This window comes from Carassius carassius, chromosome 34 (assembly GCF_963082965.1).
Source record: "Carassius carassius chromosome 34, fCarCar2.1, whole genome shotgun sequence".
NCBI classification, from domain to species: Eukaryota; Metazoa; Chordata; class Actinopteri; order Cypriniformes; family Cyprinidae; genus Carassius; species Carassius carassius.
In genome coordinates this window covers 28,179,213-28,200,579 of record NC_081788.1, presented here as the reverse complement: position 1 = coordinate 28,200,579, position 21,367 = coordinate 28,179,213, and the positions used below count along the sequence as shown (strand labels likewise).

The window sequence follows — 21,367 nt, the reverse complement described above, 5'->3', positions numbered from 1 at the left end:
GAATAAGGCTATTAAAAAACTTTTTTTGTTAATTGAAAAACCTGAAATAAAATTTAATTAATATTAATAAATATAAGACGAAAAACCTAAATGATAATAAAAAATGTTGCCTTTAAACAAGGCACATAAGAGTCTACATTTATGAGGCATTTCCTTTTTTTTTTTTTTTAAGAACATTTTCATCCAAAGTATACTGAATAAAGTAATAAATAATACTCATTCAATGCTGGCTTTGAATGTCAAAGTGATTCAAATGTAAAATAAAATTAATATCAATCAATTTGCATACAGTCTGTAAAAATAATATTAAAATGAAATGATGATGATGATGATGATAATAATAATAATAGATAATTTAAATAAAAAATATACAGACATTATTATTATTATTATTATTATTATTAGCATATTATATTATTAGCATTATAATATATTTTTTTTAAATAAAATATTATATAAATTGTTATTATATAAAATAAAATAGATAATACACTGCAATCAAAGCCAATCAGATTCAGAACACAATTGAGGTTTGATGTACAGTCATTTAAAACTGATAACATGATTTTGGACCAATAAGAATTCAGTGTGGGCGGAGCTACTCAACATCAAAAGATAAAATGTTGAGAATGTTGATTTTGACAACAGTAGCTAGTAACAATAAAAACATATTCAACATTCATAAACATGGATGAGATGTATTCAGAAGCATCATAGAAATAGTTTTTTTTATCAAATATATGAGGAGATTCTCTCGGTTTTAACATATTGCTATTTTAATATGATGCTTATTGCTTTAACTGTGTTAACTGTTTCTCTACAACACAGTCCAGCAATTATAAAAAAATCTAATTGACTGAACTAGAAAAAATATGCATACTGAACCACTGAATGCAGAATCTTTCAGCTGAATGTCAAAAACAAGCACACATAAACTGAAACCCATAACATCTGACTCTGTGTGCACGCTCCGAGAGACAAAAGGTTTAATGTGCATCTGATGTCTGGTGTCTGGTGTCATAACGGCGGAGGTCAACAGTTCTGGCTGTGACTGAGCTAAACTCAAGGGCAGTCGTCCCATCTGGAGTCGCCCTTTACAAACGCTACAGTCTCCCTCCATCAAGGTGAGTGTGCACATAACTCACACAGCAGCACAGAGGGCAATCCCAACAGCCATGTAACAGCACACAGAAAAAAACTCACAACATTACATAACATCAGATTTTTTCGCTAACTTTGATTGCTTTCACCATGTCCAGGTGCAGCTGAGCAAGCACAAGTCTAATTTGAGCTGGTGTCGTTCATATGAAAGGACCACTGAGGAGGAACCGCTCTCATATTCACACACTCCAGCTGAGAGCACACTAATCTCACAACAGCTACAACTACTTATTTTAGCAATTAACTCAATTCACCGCAGTAAATTTACCCTAATCAGCCTTACCTGCAAATACTAGTGAACAGAACGATGACAAACAATGGTGCTACATAATGTTAAAAGAAACAAGGTGCATTATTTGGAAGCCTTTTCCAATTTTTTAGAACATATTTGACTCTCTCTATTTAGGAATAAACTAATTATATATTTCTCAACTTCAAGTGATGCAAAACTCTGCGGCCAAACTTCTGCCGGGTGTACAAAGGTGTGAACCACTGTCCACTATAGAATATTTTTAATTTTTTGGCTTTGTTTTCTTTGAATCTTGTTTTAAGTGTATAAATGTAAATCACTTTGGTCAACTCTTAAGTTGTGCTCTAGAAATAAAATTGGCATTGGTATTGACAAGACAATTATATTTTTATTAAATAAATAAATAAAACTAGATGTATTGTTAAAATGTATTATTATTACATTTGATTATATAAGCTGGCTTTGATGAAGTATTCAAAATTATAAAAAAAAAAAAATAACAAAATGTATAGCAATAAATTAAAAAAACGTATATGTAAATAAAATTAAAATCTATACCAACAACAACAAGCAGCGCACACACACAAACTCCAGCTCAAGGGCTCACCTTATTATCATTTCATTTTATTTTATTTCTTGTCACAAACATGTCCCAGTACAAAAATTGTAGGTTAATAAAAGTTTGTTCCTTTGGCAACTTATTAAATGTAAATAGTTGAAACTCAATTAAAACTATATATACAGACAGCTTTTCAAAGGGATGTGAGCGCTTGAGCTGCAGGAGGTGGAACAGCTGTGAAGCGGCTCCCAAGAAGAGCATTCTGGGATTAATGCACAGGTCAGAAGTCTATCTCAACTAAAGATGCTTCATATGGTGCTTCGATCGTTTCCGGCTCAGTGCTTGTGGAACCCATACAGACAGCTCCTGTATTTACAGACTGTGAGCTTTTGGTGCAAGAACTGTGAACACTTCAACTGAAATGACATTGATTTATAGCACCACAGATTTCCCACACATAGAAGCTGTCGTCAAACCAAAATAATAGCTTATATTTTATGGAAAATAACCTGTCGATACATGAACAGTGAAATGCTGGAGACTCCAGCACAAAAAGTGTTCCCTTTTGAGAGAAAGATCTAGAAAAAGTTCAAAACAAACCATTAAAATGTCTGAGCTCCTTGTAAGATGATTGAGTTAGCAGCAGGCTTTAGCTTTGCCAACACATTCATCCAGTCATGCTTTTGGAAGGCAAATTGTATTTTCACCAAATTGATTTGCTCCTCATTGATTTTCTTATTTTACAAAGGCATTTTGTGTGGTACAGTCCTCTGTTTCAGTAACATCAGTCATCTCGGCGCAATAACCAAACCTGTGCAGGAACCGCACTGAAACCTGACAGATAATGGTGCACAACTGTCCATCAATGAATCTACACTTCCATTCATAAGTCAAGTGCACACTACAAGAATCAAGCTCGTCGCGCTTTGATATCGAGTCTGCAACTAAAAGCCCTGCATCACATTCAACGAAATCTGACAAAAGAGCAACAGCAATGGTAAAGAGAAATAGCTAAAGAAACGGTGAGAGAGCAAAAAATAAGCAGTATATATTTTATTTTTATAATATTGAGCCTTATTCATGAAAGATGGTCTTTTTTTTTTTCTTTTTACAAAAACTGTTGCATGCAAGAGTGTGTGACAGTATAGAAAATGGAAATTGTGCGATTTACTCAATCTCGAGTCAATCTAAAGCTGTATAACTCGCTTTCTTCTGTGGAAAACAAAAGATATTTTGATCATGTAATGAAAGTTAATGGGGTCCAAAACTTGAGGGTGAGTAAATCATGACAGATTTTCATTTTTGTGTGAACTACCCCTTTAAGGATTCACAAACAATTTACATGAATTCACATGAGGCTTAGTGTGTGAAACAGTATGCACTGCTAAAGACTTCACACAGTAGTGTACTACACTGTTGACACGCTGTCTCAGAATGTCACGACTGATTCAGCAGGTGATGTGCAGTTACCTCAGTAATACTTTTGCAATTTTAATCCAATTTGTGTAAAAATGCCTTTTGCCAAGATTCTGTTAAAATCACAACAAATATTTTTTCTGCTTCATTCATCCTACTGGACTTAAAAGATCAAGTTGGGTGCGTTGCATTGTGGGATACCGCATCAAACTGTACACAATCTCTTACAAAACCAGTGTTATTTTAGGTTTATTCAAACATGATTTAGTATTTATTTATAGTTTAGGCTTTATTTGTATACTATAAGTTTTTATTTGAATTTTTGGTAATTTTGGTAATTAAAGAGTGCATTTGTTATTTTTATTATTTTATTTTGGATATTTCTATTTAGCTTTTTTTATTTTAGTGTCAAGGTTTCCTATTTGTAGTTTTAATGTTACTTTTAGTCATTTTAGCACTTTCAGTTTGTTGACTAACTTTCATTCAAGTTACGTTTTTCCATCTATGTTACATTTTAGATGTCCCAAAGGCAACATTGTTAATTTTTCTACTTGGATTTATTTTTATTTTAGTTTTAGTAGTTTTTGTACTTCTACTTATAACGCGCATCAATTAGACACCAAGGCAAGGCATTTTATATTATATATATATATATATATATATATATTTTAGTTAACAATTGCACTGTACAAAGCCTGAACATGCACAATCTGTATGGGACGTTCCCACTAAAAAGAAACGAAGCAAACTGAAGTCATTCATTTTCAACGAGACACCACTGGCAATGGGATTAAGTTTCATCTTTATGCAAATATGCAACAAGAAAATGCTGCAACAACCAAAGGGGGCGCACACAGGGTAGATCATGTGATCAATTACCAAGGTTTAACTTCAAAAGCCACTACATCACCACTTTGTTTGACTGCTGCAGTCAAGTAGGAATACCTATAGTGCAAGTAGCATGTTCATGTGTTTCAGGACGAGAGGCCGGACAGATTAGAGCAAGACCCCATCACGATGACCCTCATCTCACATTTACACCCTGTCTGCGTGGCCTGAGGGAAAGCAAGGCCTGCAGCGGCGTTTAGCGAAACCTGCTGCTCTCGATAGGGGCACTGAGATAGAGGGAGGGGAAGAAGAGAAAGAGAGGGGGTCCCTAGAGAGCTGAACAATCAGACAATTTCAAGATCACGAAGCATTAAACCAATCCCGGCAGGGTACACTAATTAAACAGCCGGGCCCAGCACCGCCAACCAATCCCCACAGAGCAATTAAATCCATCCCCTCTAAAACACTGTGGAACCTGTCTGGGGAAAACCATGGAGAGAAAGCGAGAAGAAAAAACATAAAATTCATCTGGAAAGAGCGAGAGAGAGAGAGAGGGGGGGGGGTGGTAAGCTTCTAACAAGGGGAATTGAACGGGAACGATTCAATTCGACGCTTTGTTCTTCCCATCTTTATTTTTTTTAATTACTACAGTCAAAACACCGCAAAAACTCTTTTCTTGAAGACCCCGAGACTACTGTTGCCAAACAAAACGCATGACCCTGCCGTTTATTCATATAAAAGAATTCAGGAAGCACTTCCAGACTAGTAAAAAAAAAAAAATGAAGAACAACCGCCTGGAGCTCCTTAATAAACCGGCGGAGATGATCACGGTGTCATCGAGCACAATCTATTCACCGGCGCACTGATCAAAATCATCCCAGAATGAAAAAATGACTCCATCATCCGTCAAAGAGCTCCTGGGCGACTCTGGATAACTTCCCAAATCCAAATTACATCGGAAAAGCGCGCATAATAACGTCACTATCATCAAAGATCACATTTGTAATCCATATCAACTTCCTGCTTATTGCAATATGCTTCACGAAAACATGCTAGCAATGCTGAAGCTGTGTAGAACGACACCAAACAATGAAAAAAAAAAAAACTTACACATGATTTGACAGTGGTTTAACTAATTAAATCAGTAAAAAAGGATGTGGAAATGAAGAGCGTTTCGTCTGCAGTCTGTATGCGTGTGGCCCTGTGTGGGTGCATCTAAACTGCCCTTTGGCAGATTGTGGCATCCCACTGGTTTCAGTCAGAGCTGATTTTCACTGTTTCTCTCACTAGAAATGACAATTCAAAAAGGTCTACAGATAAACTGCATTTAGATTTGTTTAGCAATGCTTAATGCATGCTACATGCCACCACACAAACAATAAATGTGATTTTGTCCAAATAATAGAAGCCTTACACAAAATCCAAGCCACTGTGATTTGATATATACTAAGATACTGAACATTAATACTACTGTTCAAAAGCTTGGGGTTTGGGATTTTAAGTCGTTTCTGCTCACCAAAGCTGCATTTATTTGATCAAAAATACAGTAAAATCATTCCTCCAGTCATCAGTGTTACATGATTTTCAGAAATCATTCTAATATGCTGATTTATTGCTCAAGAAACATTTCCTATTGGTTTCGATGTTGAAAACAGTTGTGTTGCTTCAGATTTTTGTGGATTCTTTATGAATAGAAATTTCAAAGGAATAGCATTTATTTGAAATTGAAATCTTGTGTAACACATCATAAATGTCTTTATTGTCACATATGATCAATTTCATGCATCCTGTTTTTTCTGTGCAATAGTTCATGATATCCTTTTAATAGTTGATTGACATTCTGGAGAACTACATTGTTTTTGCATGATACAGTGATTTTTAGTTCTACTTCACTGGGTGGAAAAAAAGAAAAACACATTACACGTGCAGCCACTCACACACAAACACACACACACACAATCATGGGGTCTCCTTTATCCCTGAAGGGCAGAATGGACAATAGAAAGCTGAATTATGGTGACTGAAGAACTGGCTGATATAAAAGAGGCACAGAGAGAGCAGGAGAAGAAGAATGGAGGGGATTCAATAAGGCCTCTGTAAAATGAACAAGAAAGGCCGGTGCTCAATACATCTGCCATCAGACAGTCAAAACAAATAAAGAGGGCCGCCGTACAGGTACACAGCTCAATATGGCCTCACTCGCTGGGCTTCGGCTGCCAGCGGGGAGAAGACACAGCTATATACTCCAACAGATGAGCCATTAGCTCTCTCTCTCTCTCTCTCTCTCTCAGGTTCTGGTTTATGGGGCCTCTATTGGGTTTAGGCAGACGTCGAGAGCCAGGACTTTACCTCGCCGGTGTGGTAGACTAATGTCTCCCCGAAGTTTTGTTAAAACCTCATTATTTACTGAAGTACCGAGACCACTGCCGTTCCCGAGAGTACGACCATGCCGGGTATTAATATGAAAATGCTGAGATTCATTGCCATGACGAACTATCAAGACTCCACAGATCGATGGGGGAAAAAATTGAGGATCTGTGCTTTTGGGACATCGTTAAGGATTTAGAGGAGGAACCGGCTTAAACAGAAAGTGTCTGTCAAATGGTTTAGCTGTTTGTGTGTGTGTGTGTGTATGTGTGTGTGTGTGTGTGTGTGTGTGTGTGTGTGTGTGTGTGTGTTGCATCTCAAACACATATATGAGGGTCAGCAGTATGATCTGTCAATGCAAATCTCCTTACATGTGGCGCTTATGACTAATTCATGCAGCTTCCAGTGATTCTAGCCAATCTGCAAAAGGAATCATTTTTCTGAAGTGATTCTTTTTAATGATTCTGATACACAAAATATGTTGAAGTGTAGGGGGTTTGAAAAGATATTTAACTACAATATTAAGACTCTTATGAATATATATATAAGTATATATATATATATATATATATATATATATATATATATATATATATATATATATATAGTACAGACCAAAAGTTTGGAAACATTACTATTTTTAATGTTTTTGAAAGAAGTTTCTTCTGCTCATCAAGCCTGCATATATTTGATCAAAAATACAGAAAAAACAGTAATATTGTGAAATATTATTACAACTTAAAATAAGTTTTCTATTTGAATATACTTTCAAAAAATAATTTATTCCTTATATATATATAGGAATGTTTGGAACAATAAAACAACAAAATATGACATAACCTATAAATTAAATAAAACCAAATACCTCAAATAAACAAGAATACTCAGAAATGTTACTACAAAATTTTAAATGGCACGCAGGAATGAGTGATTCTTTTAATCTGAATTCTCAAAAGAATCTTTGAACAGGTTCAACTGATTCTTTTTAATGATTTTGCTGAACCAATTTGTAAAAGATGCTGAAGTTTAATATAGGGTTGAGGTTTTGAAAATATTAACAACTACAACATTATTGAGAATATTATGTTAGTAATTGTTGCAATGTTTCAAAACAAAATATATAACCTAGATCAAAACAATTAAACAGGAATAATTCGCTATTTTATTACAAAAAAACTAAATATAAAAACGTCACGCGGTAATGTGAAGGATTCATTTTCTTCAGTTCTCAAAATAATCAGTGGTTTGGTTCTTTGAATAGACTCAACTGATTCTTTTTCATGATTCAGCTGAACAAATTTGCAAAATATGAAGTTTTATGCACCGGTTTAACAGTTTTGAAAATACTGTTAACAGCAACATTGGGAATGTTAAGAACAAAATTAAGTTTTTAACTCGGCTGTTTAACCTCAAAAGACATGTTCACTAAAACAAATGAATCGGTCTGAATCAAAAGTGAGCTCTCACCCATGAATCTCTCAAAGCCATGATTTCAGGCTGTTATGGGTTTTTGCCAAGGCAAGGTATGAGGGGTCTTACTATTCAAAGTGAAAGACTGGCTAATGCTAATAACTTCAGTGTAACACACACAGTGTTAGCGAGTCACTGGCTTTGTGTAGTTAAAGAAATAAGCCACCAACGTAGCAAAAAAGTGCACCGTGCTTCCAAAGCACATGCACGGAGGGTTAATCCAGGAGCGGTGGAGGTGAATGGGGGAAAATAAATGTGGACAGGTATGAAAATCGAGCCCTAGGAGGGTCACAGCGATTAAGAGGCTGTTTTATGACACACCAGCTCTCTCGCTCGGTGAATAGGCGCCCGTCGCAGAGCAAAAACCGGTTTATCATTCCTCTCCGCATGCTGAAGTATCCGCTTTGAAGTCTCAAGCGTTAATTCTACAGAGGAAGGTTAAACTGCTTAAATCTTGAGTCAGTTTCACTTCTCCTCTAATGTTGCCGGCTGAGCGGGAGGGGAACGTGACTCTGGGATCTTCACAACTCAATTTGCAGACACTGTAAAAGCCTTTTCTCAACGCTTTTCTCTCCTCTTTGTTTCCTTCGCCGAAGCTTCGCAGAGAGAGATGGAATTTCCTTTCTGCCAGCCTTGTGGATAAGAGATTGTTCTCGGTCGCTCTTTTTAGCGAAGCCTGAGACATTAGGGTGCACACTTATGTAAATGTTTGTTTCTCAGCACAGACGGAAGCTCTCGTGGTGAATATGAGTTTATAATTGCCTAATTCGACACAGATTAGCTTTTCAAAGCAATCTAATGATGGTCAGCGCAAACACGCGCACATACGAGTCGATTTCATTACTCCCTGAATCACATGCCTAATGGCCTCATACATGCAGAAGCACTGTTTCTCATAATTAATTTCCGCCGAGAGACACAACGGTGAGCAAAATATTTAATATATGTTACAATGATTCTTGCATCGTTATGAAGCTGGTTCCCATATGAAGAACCAATTGAACACATTTCAGAAACTAACTTACAATGTACGCAAAAGTCTGCAACTACTAGCAGATATTCGAACAACTTCAAAGAATCATGCATCTTACTGCAGATTAATATGCGTCGATTCTCCATACCGTGAGCAAAATATCACAACTTTCTTTTAAACAGTTTGAAATCTGCATCGTTTCTTGCATCGTTATAAAGCACAAATGAACAGGTTCTCATCTAAAGGACCAAGCAATCATTCACAAATCAGTCCTGAACCTGCAATGTATGCAAAAGTCTGTAAACACTAGCAGATCTTCTAACAATGGCGAAGAGTAACTTTACAGAGATCGAAGCATCTTACTGTGGATGAATATGCATTGTGACTTTAAACTAACGGCAAAATGTCACAAAACATTTAACTTTAAAGAGTCTGATGCACCTAGCTGTGGATTTATATGCATCAGGACTCCAAATTGTTTAAGCGAAATCTGTTCGTCATTGTGAAGCACAAATAAACTGGTTTCCATTTTTTTTAAAAATCAATCAATCAAACGCATTCACAAAATAGTCCTGACCTTGTATACAATAGTACATCTGCATACGCTAGCAGATCTTCTAACAATGGCAAACAGTAACTTTAAAGAGTTCGATGCATCTTACTGCAGATCTGCATGGGAATAAACAGGCAACCAATTAAATGTTTTTTTATTCATACGTATAGTATCTATTAAACCATGGTTTAAGTGCAGCATAACCTGTCTGTAGTTCTGTTGTGCTACCGGTTAGTAAACGTTGCTGAGGTTTCCTCTCGACAACAGTATTTTATCCCTGCAAATCCAAGCGCCTTGCAGAATATCTCTAAACCGTTTCCAGATCCAGCGTAACTGACAGCAACAATAACAGCAATAAACACAGATCCCCCTCCACCGTGAATGAATACGGAGTTGAAATGAGTCTTTTTCACGGCCAATTGGAGCTGGTTGGGGAAAAAGCTCTGAGCAAACTACAGCACAAAGAGGCCACACACACACAGAGGAGAGATGGCACTGTTTGATGTTATAACAGTTTTGTGGTGTAAATATGCAAAATGTGGTCCCTGAGAAACTGCAAAGACAACTAAAAAACTGACAGCACTCTACAGCCTAAGACTCAAAAGTGAAGCATGTCATCTTTGCACCACAATGGACCCTTTACACATTTCTGGGTTTGTTATAGTTGAGGAAACTTCTACAGTGGTGAACTAGTTTTCTGTCATTTAATGCCAGGCTAATATAACACAAAGTATTGTGTACATTCTAAATGTAAACATGTTTAATTTTTTTTTTCTTATTTTTCGTTTAGTTTAAGTACTAAAATAACAAACTATTAAACATTTTATATATATATATATATATATATATATATATATATATATAAAATAAATGACAAAACAACAAAAACTGACTGAAAAATGTATTAATATTTAAGTGAAAAAAAACATTTTTTTTTTTTTTTACTAATTCAAAATATTAACAAAAACTACAATAGTATATAAAACTTAGCGCTGGTTTCTACTTAGCTACCTGAAAAATATTTGAAGAAAACTAATTTTCAGTCAATGTACGTTAAAAGATAGTTCAATCAAAAACATTTAAAGTGGTCATTTACACACTCTACTAAACTATCAGTTACAAACTGCAGGACTTAGCCAAAGACAAGACAGAACACAAGTATATTCAAATTAACAGTCTTGTTTGTAATAGTTTGATTTATGTGTTGTAATATAAAAATGAAGTACCAACTGCATATTTCATCAGTTTTCATATTGGTCACCAATACTCTGCACACTCTGGGACAAAAGAGGACAGTCTGTTTGCACAGGAATCTTGTTAGCCTGCTCCCTATTGGTCAGATCGGTCCTAAAAGAGACTAGCGGGGACCTTTTGGCCTGTCCTTTCCACGAGCGCCCATGGAAATGCCATCTGGCTGGTGTGAATTATTACCACAGCAACGGCCATGTGACCTGAGACCAGTGGAAACCAAGGTCCCCAAAACCTGTAGCCCGTCTATTTCTGTGTCATCTCCTTTATGAGGTTAGAAGAACCCGGCGTCCGTTCTTACGAGGACGTGTCCTGTCGCTTAGGAAACAGATTAAATGAGGAACATCATTCAGTGTCATTCTCATCTTCAGTTCACAGTATAAAAAGTTTCAAAAAAAGGTCACTGAAATTTACAGAAGATACTAGCAGGAACAAATTATTTTCTATGAAGTTAATGTAAACGGAATGAAAAAAAAAACATTTTAATATAATATATATATATATATATACACACATATATATATATATATATATATATACACACATATATATATATATATATATATATATATACATACATATATACATATATATATATACACAGTATATATGTGTGTGTGTGTGTGTGTGTGTGTGTGTATATATGTATATACATGTTTACATTTATTTAGGTTTAGATTTTACACACACACACACACACACACACACATATCTAACATTATTATTTTATTTTTATTACTATAATTATTACATTATTACTACTATTTCTTTATTTTTTATAATTGAATTACAATAAAATTATTTAAAATAACAACCCTAGTTGCAAAAAACTTTTGGTAACACTTTCCAATAAGGTTCCATTTGTTAACTATAGTATTTAATATAAACTAACATTATTAAAATCAAAAGTTGTATCTAGTAATGTTATTTAATGGACCTGAGCTAACATGTACAGTATGAACAATAAAAAGTTGTGTTTTTATTAACTGATGTTAACAAAGATGTATAAATACTGTTAAATACTGCTAATTGTTAATGCTAGTTAATGCATTAAATATACTTAACAAATGGAACCTTATTGGAAAGTGTTACTACAATTTCTCATTTTACCACATGCATGATGATCATGCATTTAAACATTTTACTGAGAGAAGAATCACCACAAACCACTAAAAAACCCTCATCGCTATGCCTTATAACAAGACAGGAGGATGTCAAATATTCCCTCTTATGAAGATTTCCCAATGCAACCGGAACGCAAGGCTCGTTCATGAGGGAATATCACTGAAACACCTCTGAGGATTAATGGCAGTACAGGAACTGCTGTATGAAATGATGTAATTTGAGAGCAACCAAAGCGACAGCCATAAGCCACAGACCCCAGCGAAAACATCATCTGAGACGGCCAGATGCTCCTCTACAGACCAACACAGACAAAGAGGGTCATAAATCATCTGTCAGCCGCAGATCCCCCCCTCTCCTGAACTTATTCATCCGCTGGTCAAAACAAGCAGTTCAGGGGGGTCAGGAGTTAGAGGAAAAAACATTATCTTCCAGGAAGACGCTTTTGAACTTGAAGCTTAGTTTTAGACACATTTAAGGTGCTGCAGATGTGCTGAATATTTTCCATTTTTTCGCTTTCGTCCCGTCTCGATATATGGATCTCGCTGGAGTTCAAGTTCAAGAGTGGGTGAGGGGCCCTCGGGGGACGTCATGTCACAGGGGCCACACGGGAGAATAACAAAGACCATCAGAGCATGCAATAAACAGTGTCTGACTGGATTCATAAATGAGTTAACAATGATGTCTCGTGAATATTTAAAAAGTTAACATGTCTCAAATATGCATTCGCACCAGATAACAACACGCATAACTCTAAAGACTTCATACCTGAATTTCATATTTATAGCTTTGTTTCTGTTCATACTTTATTGTAACATGAGGGAAAATACCTTTCAGGTGGATGTTTTTTTTGAGCAAACAGCTTCGTAAGTAACATCTATGCACATTTCATGTCTAAACAGTGGTCTTGCAACTCAATAATCAATGCATTTTTAAGAGTTTTGAACACAATCAGTGCAAAACAGATCCATATGAAATGGAGAAATGGCTTATGCATCTGTTAAACAACTAGTCTCAAACATATAAAACGTTAATATGTCCAAAATATGCATGCACACCAGATAACAGCAAACTCTTAAGACTACAGACTAAATGTGAGCAGACAGGGCTTCCTCTATTTATAGCTTTTCTTGTGTTGTAACAAGAGGAAGAATAAACAGCTTCATAAATAACATCTATGTGCATTTTATGACTCGCAATCCATTAATCAATGCATATTTAATAAAAATCATCACAATCTGAATAATGCAAAATAACTATATGGAATGGGAAAAAATGACCAATGCAACTGTTAAATGATGCATGAAGCATGCATGTGTACCTAGCAACAAATTTACAACTACTATGCTTAATGCCTTAAATGTAAGCTAAGAATATTTGCTCTGAATTTCATATTTATAGCTTTGCTTCCGTTCATACTCTGTTGTGAAATGAGGCAAAATAACTTACAGGCACAAGGCGTTTTGTGAGCAAACAGCTTCACCTATGCTCTTTTCATGACTTGAAACCAATTAATCAACACTTTCTTAATCGTTTTAAACACAATGAATGCAATCAGCAAAATGCATCCATATGGAATGGGACAAATGAGTAATGCAACTGTTATATGGCACATTTATTTACACATAAACTGAACAAAATATGCACTTAAACATTTTTGCTTACTGTCACATGCATCGGGTCTCAATAACTAGCTTCTACAAACTAAAAATCACATACTGGATGTGGAATTGGCCACAAAAGGTTCAATAACCCAGTATTCTTTAGCTTCTATCCACATGCGAGCCTGTTTTGAGATGAAAGATGCTGTGGAAGCATTCGGTGGCTGCATTCACATGTGACTTGAGCTGTCACAAGCTGCAGGTGAGCGCATCAATAACCTGAACCAGGTGTGACCTAGACTTACTCCAGAAACAAAGAAAAACTCTGATGTGCAAATGTGTGTGATTCATATATCGAGCCCAGCGGATGCATGGGAAATAAAACAGCACTGTGCACACTTTTCATGATGACAGATGGATTTTGACTGTTTAATTCTAAGCTGATTTAAAAGAGCTGCCATTTAACAACTTGCTCAGTATTTAAAACAAAAAGATCTACTAATTCACAAAACCTCTTTGTCCTCTTAAGGCCACTGTAGGCAATGTGAGGGATATGACTCCTCCCCATACAAACGTTCAATATTCAGATTAGCAATCGATCCATGTGTTTGTCAATGTCTAATTCTTACACTTTAACGTTTAATCTCCTCAATCTGGTTACTCTTATGATTTATCAGTCTAGCAGAAATATTCAGAGCACAGTCTAGACAAAACCCATCTGATATTTGTCCAGATGAGCCCTCCATGAAAACATGTTTGCACTCCCTGTCCATGAACAGGTTCAAGGTTTGGATACCCTCAGTATGAACGTGTTGTCTGTCAATATTCAGAATAAACCAAAAACATGAGAGACACTCCAACAACAGCCTACACGAGCAGCCCTTCTTTGGAAAGGCTTGAATAACAATCAGCCAAACACACACACACACAGACGGATCTGATTCCTCTCCGGCTTGGCTTGGCATGCTCTTGTCATTTCTTATGTTACAGAACATCAATCATAGGGCTGAGTCTGTGCCCTTGCGCTGGCCGAGGCTGATTTACAAACATTAGCAGGGAATGCAATTACACAGTCCGAGAAGCGCAAACAGTCAGCGAGCGTTCTGGGTTTGACGCGTCGCAAGCGGTGTGAATGGAGCGTACACACTGGGGCTGGAACGAATCCGGAGTGTGCGTTTAAATACGTCAGGATGATACATAGTAGCTATTGTGTGCAGCAATCATGCACATGGAAATACTAACAATAACAAGGGGTCAATGATTTCTTTTTAATTTAAACCTTTTTTTAAAATTTTGTATTCTTTATCAATATTTAAAACTATATATATATATATATATATATATATATAGAAACATACATATTTGTGTACATGTATATAAACCACTATAGAAAAATAGAATACAGAAAAAAATTTTTTAAACATTTTTACACCACATTTAATTTTTTTTTATACTGTATTTAAAAAAAAAAAAAAAAAAAACGTATGAAAACAGCATAGCTGCAAAGATTGCATTTTTAAAAACGTAACCCATATGTCTGAAACTAGATTTTTCAAAGATTTCTTGTATTTAAGCATGTTGGACGTTCATATTTGACATTGAACCTGAGTCGATGTACATTGCAAAGCATTATAAAAGCCACCCCAACATCATAAGCAAGGTTCGATTTTGATCTTAAACAGAGTCGATCCTAAGTTTAGGCTATACATCTTTAGTCGATTTCAAGCCATCGTATTTTAAAATAAAAGTGATTTAATGAATTAATTCATTAATGAATTACAATACAATGAATTACTGAATACATGAATTAATGAATTACAATACAATGAATTACAATTAGCCTACAATAAATTACAATATGCACAGATTACAAAGACTGCATGCAAGGCATAACGTTAACATATGAGCATATTCAAGTAAATATGCATGCATTAACCTGACATTTTATAACACTATTATACTCACTATTAAGTTAAGAACTATTACGTTGTCATAATAAATAAAGACATCAATAATAAATACATAAACTTTCCTAAACTCTGAATGTGCGACGTTCATTACGCTCCGCGTCATAATTAGTGAAGCACACTAATAAAAGGCAAAACGCGAGAGATGGATAAACACAATTAACATTAAAGGTCTAAAACACACGAGCTGTTTATCTGATCAAGTCTGAGGTGAATCACAAACCGGCACTTTACAGAACGAGCCGCGCACCCGCGCGTCACCGTTTCGTCTTTCTATTAGAATAAAACACATCAGGCTGATAAAAAGTTAAAGTCCTCAACTCGGAAAGGCATTAAAAGTTTCCGTTTCCAACCAAGCTCACGAAAGAAGCGTTCAAATAGCCCTAAACGTGCTGTTAAAGCGCGTTAGTGTGCGCGAGGCTGCTGCCGCTGCTCTTGCGCGCTCCTGATCAATGATTGAACCGAACAAAAGGCAGAAGAGGATCAATTACTAATAACTATCAATGCAACACCACCATCCCGTCCCTCTGAAGTCCCCCAAAGAGAAAATGCATGAAATGCAAGGTGCGTTAACCCTATATGATCGCGTCGTGTAAAAAAGATGAGAAATAAGACCAACCTGAAGCCGCCGGAGATCAAATTTCTTCCAATATTGAAACATCGATCCCACATCGGCGGCCATCTTGAGTACAATATTCAAGAGCGGCTACAATAAATATATGGGCTGGATTCCCCCCGTTAAACAACGTTGACGATTACACTCCACATGGAAAAAAAAATGTTAGGAAAATAGCAGTTGTGGAAAACTAGACGGGACGCGCAGCGCGCGAGAGCCGGTGGATGCGATATGAACAGAATATAGATGCATATAGATGCATTAGTGCGGCTCCCGGGATTGCACTTGATTTTGGGCTCGGTAAAGTTATCAATACTGACGTAACGTGTTAATCAATAACGTCTGGGAAGTGGAAGGAGAACGACGAGCAACCAATGCGCATCGCCAGATGTTTGATGCGTACGGCGAAATCGTTCCATATCATTAATGAGCCCCACATAATGAGATTTGCAACTTTAGGTCAATAATGCGTAATGCATGCCATAAACACTCAATGGTTGAAAGCTTTGTTTTTTAAAGTGAAAAGAGTGATTGTGATTTGATAGTTTCTTTGAATAATGAAGTGCACGAAGATACGCGTAATAGAATAATAATTTACGCCTATTAATACATACGCCTATTAAAACTGTTATTGGGCTTTTTATAATACTTAGATGTGAACGGTAACATCATAAACAAAACAAAAGTTAATCGTGCTAAATATTAGTGAAGAAATGCACGGAAAGTGTAAAGTTGAGTCTATGAGCTTAGTTACATGAGATAAAGAGATGTGTGGAATTACAATAAACACCAGGAATATTTCAGTCATTTATCTAGAACACTCAAGAGGTTGTTTAACGCGAGCAAATGCAAAATATGTTTGTTTGTTTGTTTTTTGTTTTTTTTACATATATATTGAACAAGCTCTTTTGCTATATGTCTGAAGACGGATGAATAATAAACTCATTGCATTCGGAAAAAAAGCATAAATGTTATTGAGGGATTGTGAGATCAATGCATGATTTGGAATTCTGACTGGACAGTTGTGTTCAAACGTTGACACGTGCTCCCTCTTGTGGAACAGGACGTTTCTACTGGACTGAGCTGAGTAGCCCTGATAATGACGACTATATTCACTTCAAATATAGCACATATTCTCCAGATTACAATTTTATCAGGATAATATTGGTGTACCACAAAGATGACCACACAGAGCTGAGATTCCCTTTAAAATAACACATCACACCATTGTGACCTTTCCCTGTAAGCAAGTTTTATTATCACATTGTGCATAATGACTAGCTGCAGTTCTTTTTAGAAAAGCATAGAAAATGGCAATTTTAACAGAGGCAACCTTTATTCAAGTGATTACCTTATGTTCATCTTAAGGAAAAGTAGTTCGACTTATGTATCCAAAATACGGCGGATTACAGACATCAGTATAATAATGTCTGGAAATGAAAGCGTTTAAGAGGTTAACTGCTCTGCTGGCTTGTGGACTGCGAGCAATTACTAAGTGAGCACATCTGTCATTCTCCCCTTCGCTATTAAAACCAAACGCAAGTCTATTTTTAAGGAGAAATGTATTTGCACTTTGTAAGCCACCTACGGGGAATATAAAAGGTGCTTATTAAAAGTTTATGTTTTATTGCTTTTTATTTATTGCTTCAGGGGAGAAAAGCAGCATCAGTCTTAATAATATACCTTGTTTTGATATGGCTCACTGTTAAATTTGAAATTTAAATCAGTTCTGATGTACAAGGCTGATGCGGAAACACTTATTACTTTTGTTCAAATCTAAATATGGGGATATTTTGGGGGTTCAGAAAGCATGGGAGATTTTTTACGAATCTCTGTGGGCCAAACTCTGAGACTGTTTCTAGGGGATTTGTAAAAAAGGGGGAAAAAATCCTCTAATATCTGGGACTTAAAAACAGCAATACTAATAATGTGGAATAAAAATGAAAACTAAACACAAAAAGAGGGGATCGGATGAGTGTGTTTTTTGTGTTTGGATTGACACCTAGATACACATGAATGTTTGACTACCCTTGGCATTATAATTCCAGGAATATTGAGGAGAGCTGCTGAACTCTGATATATTGATTGCAAAAGGCCTTGAAACAGAAACTTGTTGAGACTGCCATCAGGTGGCTGGAAAGGTTTAGCATGTGTATGCATCCCATGACTGAAACAGGTGAACGTTATTGAGCCAAGTACGTGTTGGTCCTGGAACAGCATCTCTGTCAGAAACCTAGAAAACCTTTCTAGAAGTCATTCTTCCATGTTGCTTTCACTAAAGCAATGCTGTCTGAGTTGTAACTGACCACATGATCATCTTTGGAAAGGTAAACTGTCCTGGTGGTAACTTAGCTTATATATCATGACAAATTGCCACTAAAAGTGTTATAATGTAATCTAATTTTAGTGCATACTGCAGGGTTTGAGTATGAGAGGTCAAGCAAAGGTTGTGTTTCTACCTTCTGATAACATCGACCGGACTAAACTATCCTCATGGGGTTAGTTAATGTGATTCTCAACACCAGGATTATTTTAGTTTCTAAAACCATAAAAACTAGTTTTACTTGGTTTAAACTTTAACTTGCTGTACTAAAATAACTAAAACTGAAAGAAAAAAAAACTAGACATATTTTTAAATAAATAAATACATACACGCATTGCGTAAATACATAAACCCAAATGAAAATAACAAAACACCAGGGTTAGTTAACAAAACTATTTTTATTTTAATAAAATAAATGTTAACTAAAATAACATTTTCTATTTTTTTTCATGTAGGCTATTAATTATTTATTATACACTGTAAAAAAAGAAACGTTGACTTTACTTAAAATGACAAGAAAACTTGCTGCACAGCTTTTTTGAGTTTACTCAACTTTTATACAATACAATACAATTTTATTTGTTAAGCACATTTAAAACAACCGAGGTTAGCCAAAGTGCTGGACACTGACATAATTGCAACAGATTTTAAAAACACATAACATGAGCACAATACACAGTTTAAACAAGTGACAAACTAAAATAATAAAATGCAAAGATGAACTCTCAGGCTGGTTTAAAGGCCAATGAATAAAAGTGAGTTTTAAGTCGTGATTTAAACTTTTAAACGAATTAGTTCACTTAACTCAATTCACTAAGTAAGGTCACATGTCTCCCAACTTAAGATCTTTTGTTCAGCTGATTGAGTTTTTATAGTTAAAAAAAATTAGAAAATTATGTAATTTCAACTTTTAATCTTATTTTCATTTGACTTAATAAAGTACGTTCAGTTGACTAAAAATGTGTTTTTAAACAGCATCACAAGGTTAAAAAAAACTACTACATGTTTGATATTTTGGTCCAGGTTTTATTTAAAACCAGCAGCACCACATTAATAACTTTAGCCATACTAATTCTTAAAAAAGTAATTAAATGAGTAGGCAGAAGAAGAAAACAAAAACATTCAAAGTGCTTTCAACTGGTCCTAAATACTTTAAATGTTCTATGTTTAATATTTTAAATTGTTAACACAAAACATTTTACAAAACAAGTAATATAAGTGCAAGTTAAAGGAGTACGCTTACTTTTTAGGGCTTTAGCTTATTCACCATATCCACCACAGTTAGGGTGAGGCTCCTTTGTCTGTTCGGTGTTGGCGCGCTTCATTGCACATGCGCCAATTTCATGATCATTACAGTGCGCATGCTCCAACCTCAAACCCAACTTGTATGCTTGTTAACTTACATTTACAAATTGAGTTTACATTTAATACTAGGTTGGTCCAACGATTGTTGAACCAACGTCTTTTCACTAGTTATGCCAAAATTTGTGCATTTAATTCTCCAGTTAACTAAAATATAATCATTAGTCTAACTTTTTGTGAGTTGGATTTTTTACAGTGTATTTGTGCAAAAGGCTCAAGTGATGTGAATATGGACAGAGTATGTACAGCGAGTGTTCGTTCAGACCACGCCTTTTTTCTGACATGTTGCGACATGCCCTGGCTTGTAGAGAACGGCTGTCAGTTTAGTTTCAGTTTCAGTTGAGCTAATCTTCGCATTGTGTTCGTGTGCGTCAGTGACCACAAGTAAGTTGGAACTATATCATATAGATTATAGTTTATATTAGTAATTTATGTTAACGTTGATAGTCATTGACAGCCTTTATATCTGTTGTATGTGTGACTTATATGTTATTCCCATTGTGGTTACGTTTCGGGACATGTTTAGCACTGCTTGTTTAAGTGACTAGAGATAGTTATTCAGTTAACTAAATTGTGTTTATGGAAGTAATATTGATGTTTATTTCCTTTCATTTAGAACCACACCTACACTGTAAAACCATAAGAAATAGTGCCTGTGCATCGCATCTGTATTCCCAAAGTGTGCATCTGTATTCCAGAAGTGATATATCTGTATTCCAAAGTGATATATTAAAGCCTTCAACATATATCTCTGCCTTCCGTGTCCTGACTAGACACCCCATATCGTTGACTAATTTCCATAACCAGAGCCCCATTACAATTTATGGTCCTTCGAGCCGGATAGTGTCAATGATATGGCAACCAGTAAAGAAGGAATCAGCCTCCCTGTTTCGCCAGTGCGCCCCAAACGCTCACTGCAACGCCCAAGATATCTGGATGATTTTTTAGTCGAATATTCAGATCAGCATAGCTTAGCGCAGATGCACAGGCACGAAGAGGAGAGGGAGCTACGCAGTCCTGCTAGAAGCATATCCTCAATGTCACCAATGCATAATGCAAATGAAGCCATTGTTCATCAAGCCTTGGAGACAGCGCGGCAACAGAGTGAAACTGCTAAGAAACAAACAGAGCTTTTGGAGTTTTTCCTGCAGCATCATTCCCCTCGGACCTCAGCTCAGTCGTCAAGGAGGTCATCACGGCATCAGACCCCAGTACGCCAACTCTACCCAGACAGAGGAGGTGAACCACAGCCTTTGCCAACCCTTGTTCCTCACCAACACAGAACTGAGGATCACCCAAGTGTAGCTGCAGAACTAACCCATCAGCTAGAACAAATGACACTTCCTCCGTCTCTCAGCCGAGTCACTCAACCCCCTCAGCATACGCTCGTTCCACGCTATGGCGTTCAAGCTATCAAGCAGGATTCTGAACATGATCCACCAGCTCACCTTCAGCCCAGCTATCCCAGAGAGTCAACCCAGGGTCTACAGCCATCAGTAGGCTTATTAAGAAATGCCACATCATATAGCTCACTCTCGTCCTACCCTATAT

At 36.1% G+C, this 21,367-nt stretch overlaps 1 protein-coding gene across 1 annotated transcript in view; it reads right to left on the bottom strand.

The window, feature by feature from the left end:
• The window catches only part of LOC132114959 (homeobox protein cut-like 2), a 157,733-nt gene extending 141,291 nt beyond the window's left edge, over positions 1-16,442 (bottom strand). The window contains exon 1 of the mRNA XM_059523361.1: positions 16,135-16,442. Coding sequence (XP_059379344.1) covers positions 16,135-16,197 — 63 coding nt within the window. The 5' untranslated portion in view covers positions 16,198-16,442. The remainder of the gene's footprint in view (positions 1-16,134) is intronic.
• Between the last annotated feature and the right edge of the window lie 4,925 nt (positions 16,443-21,367).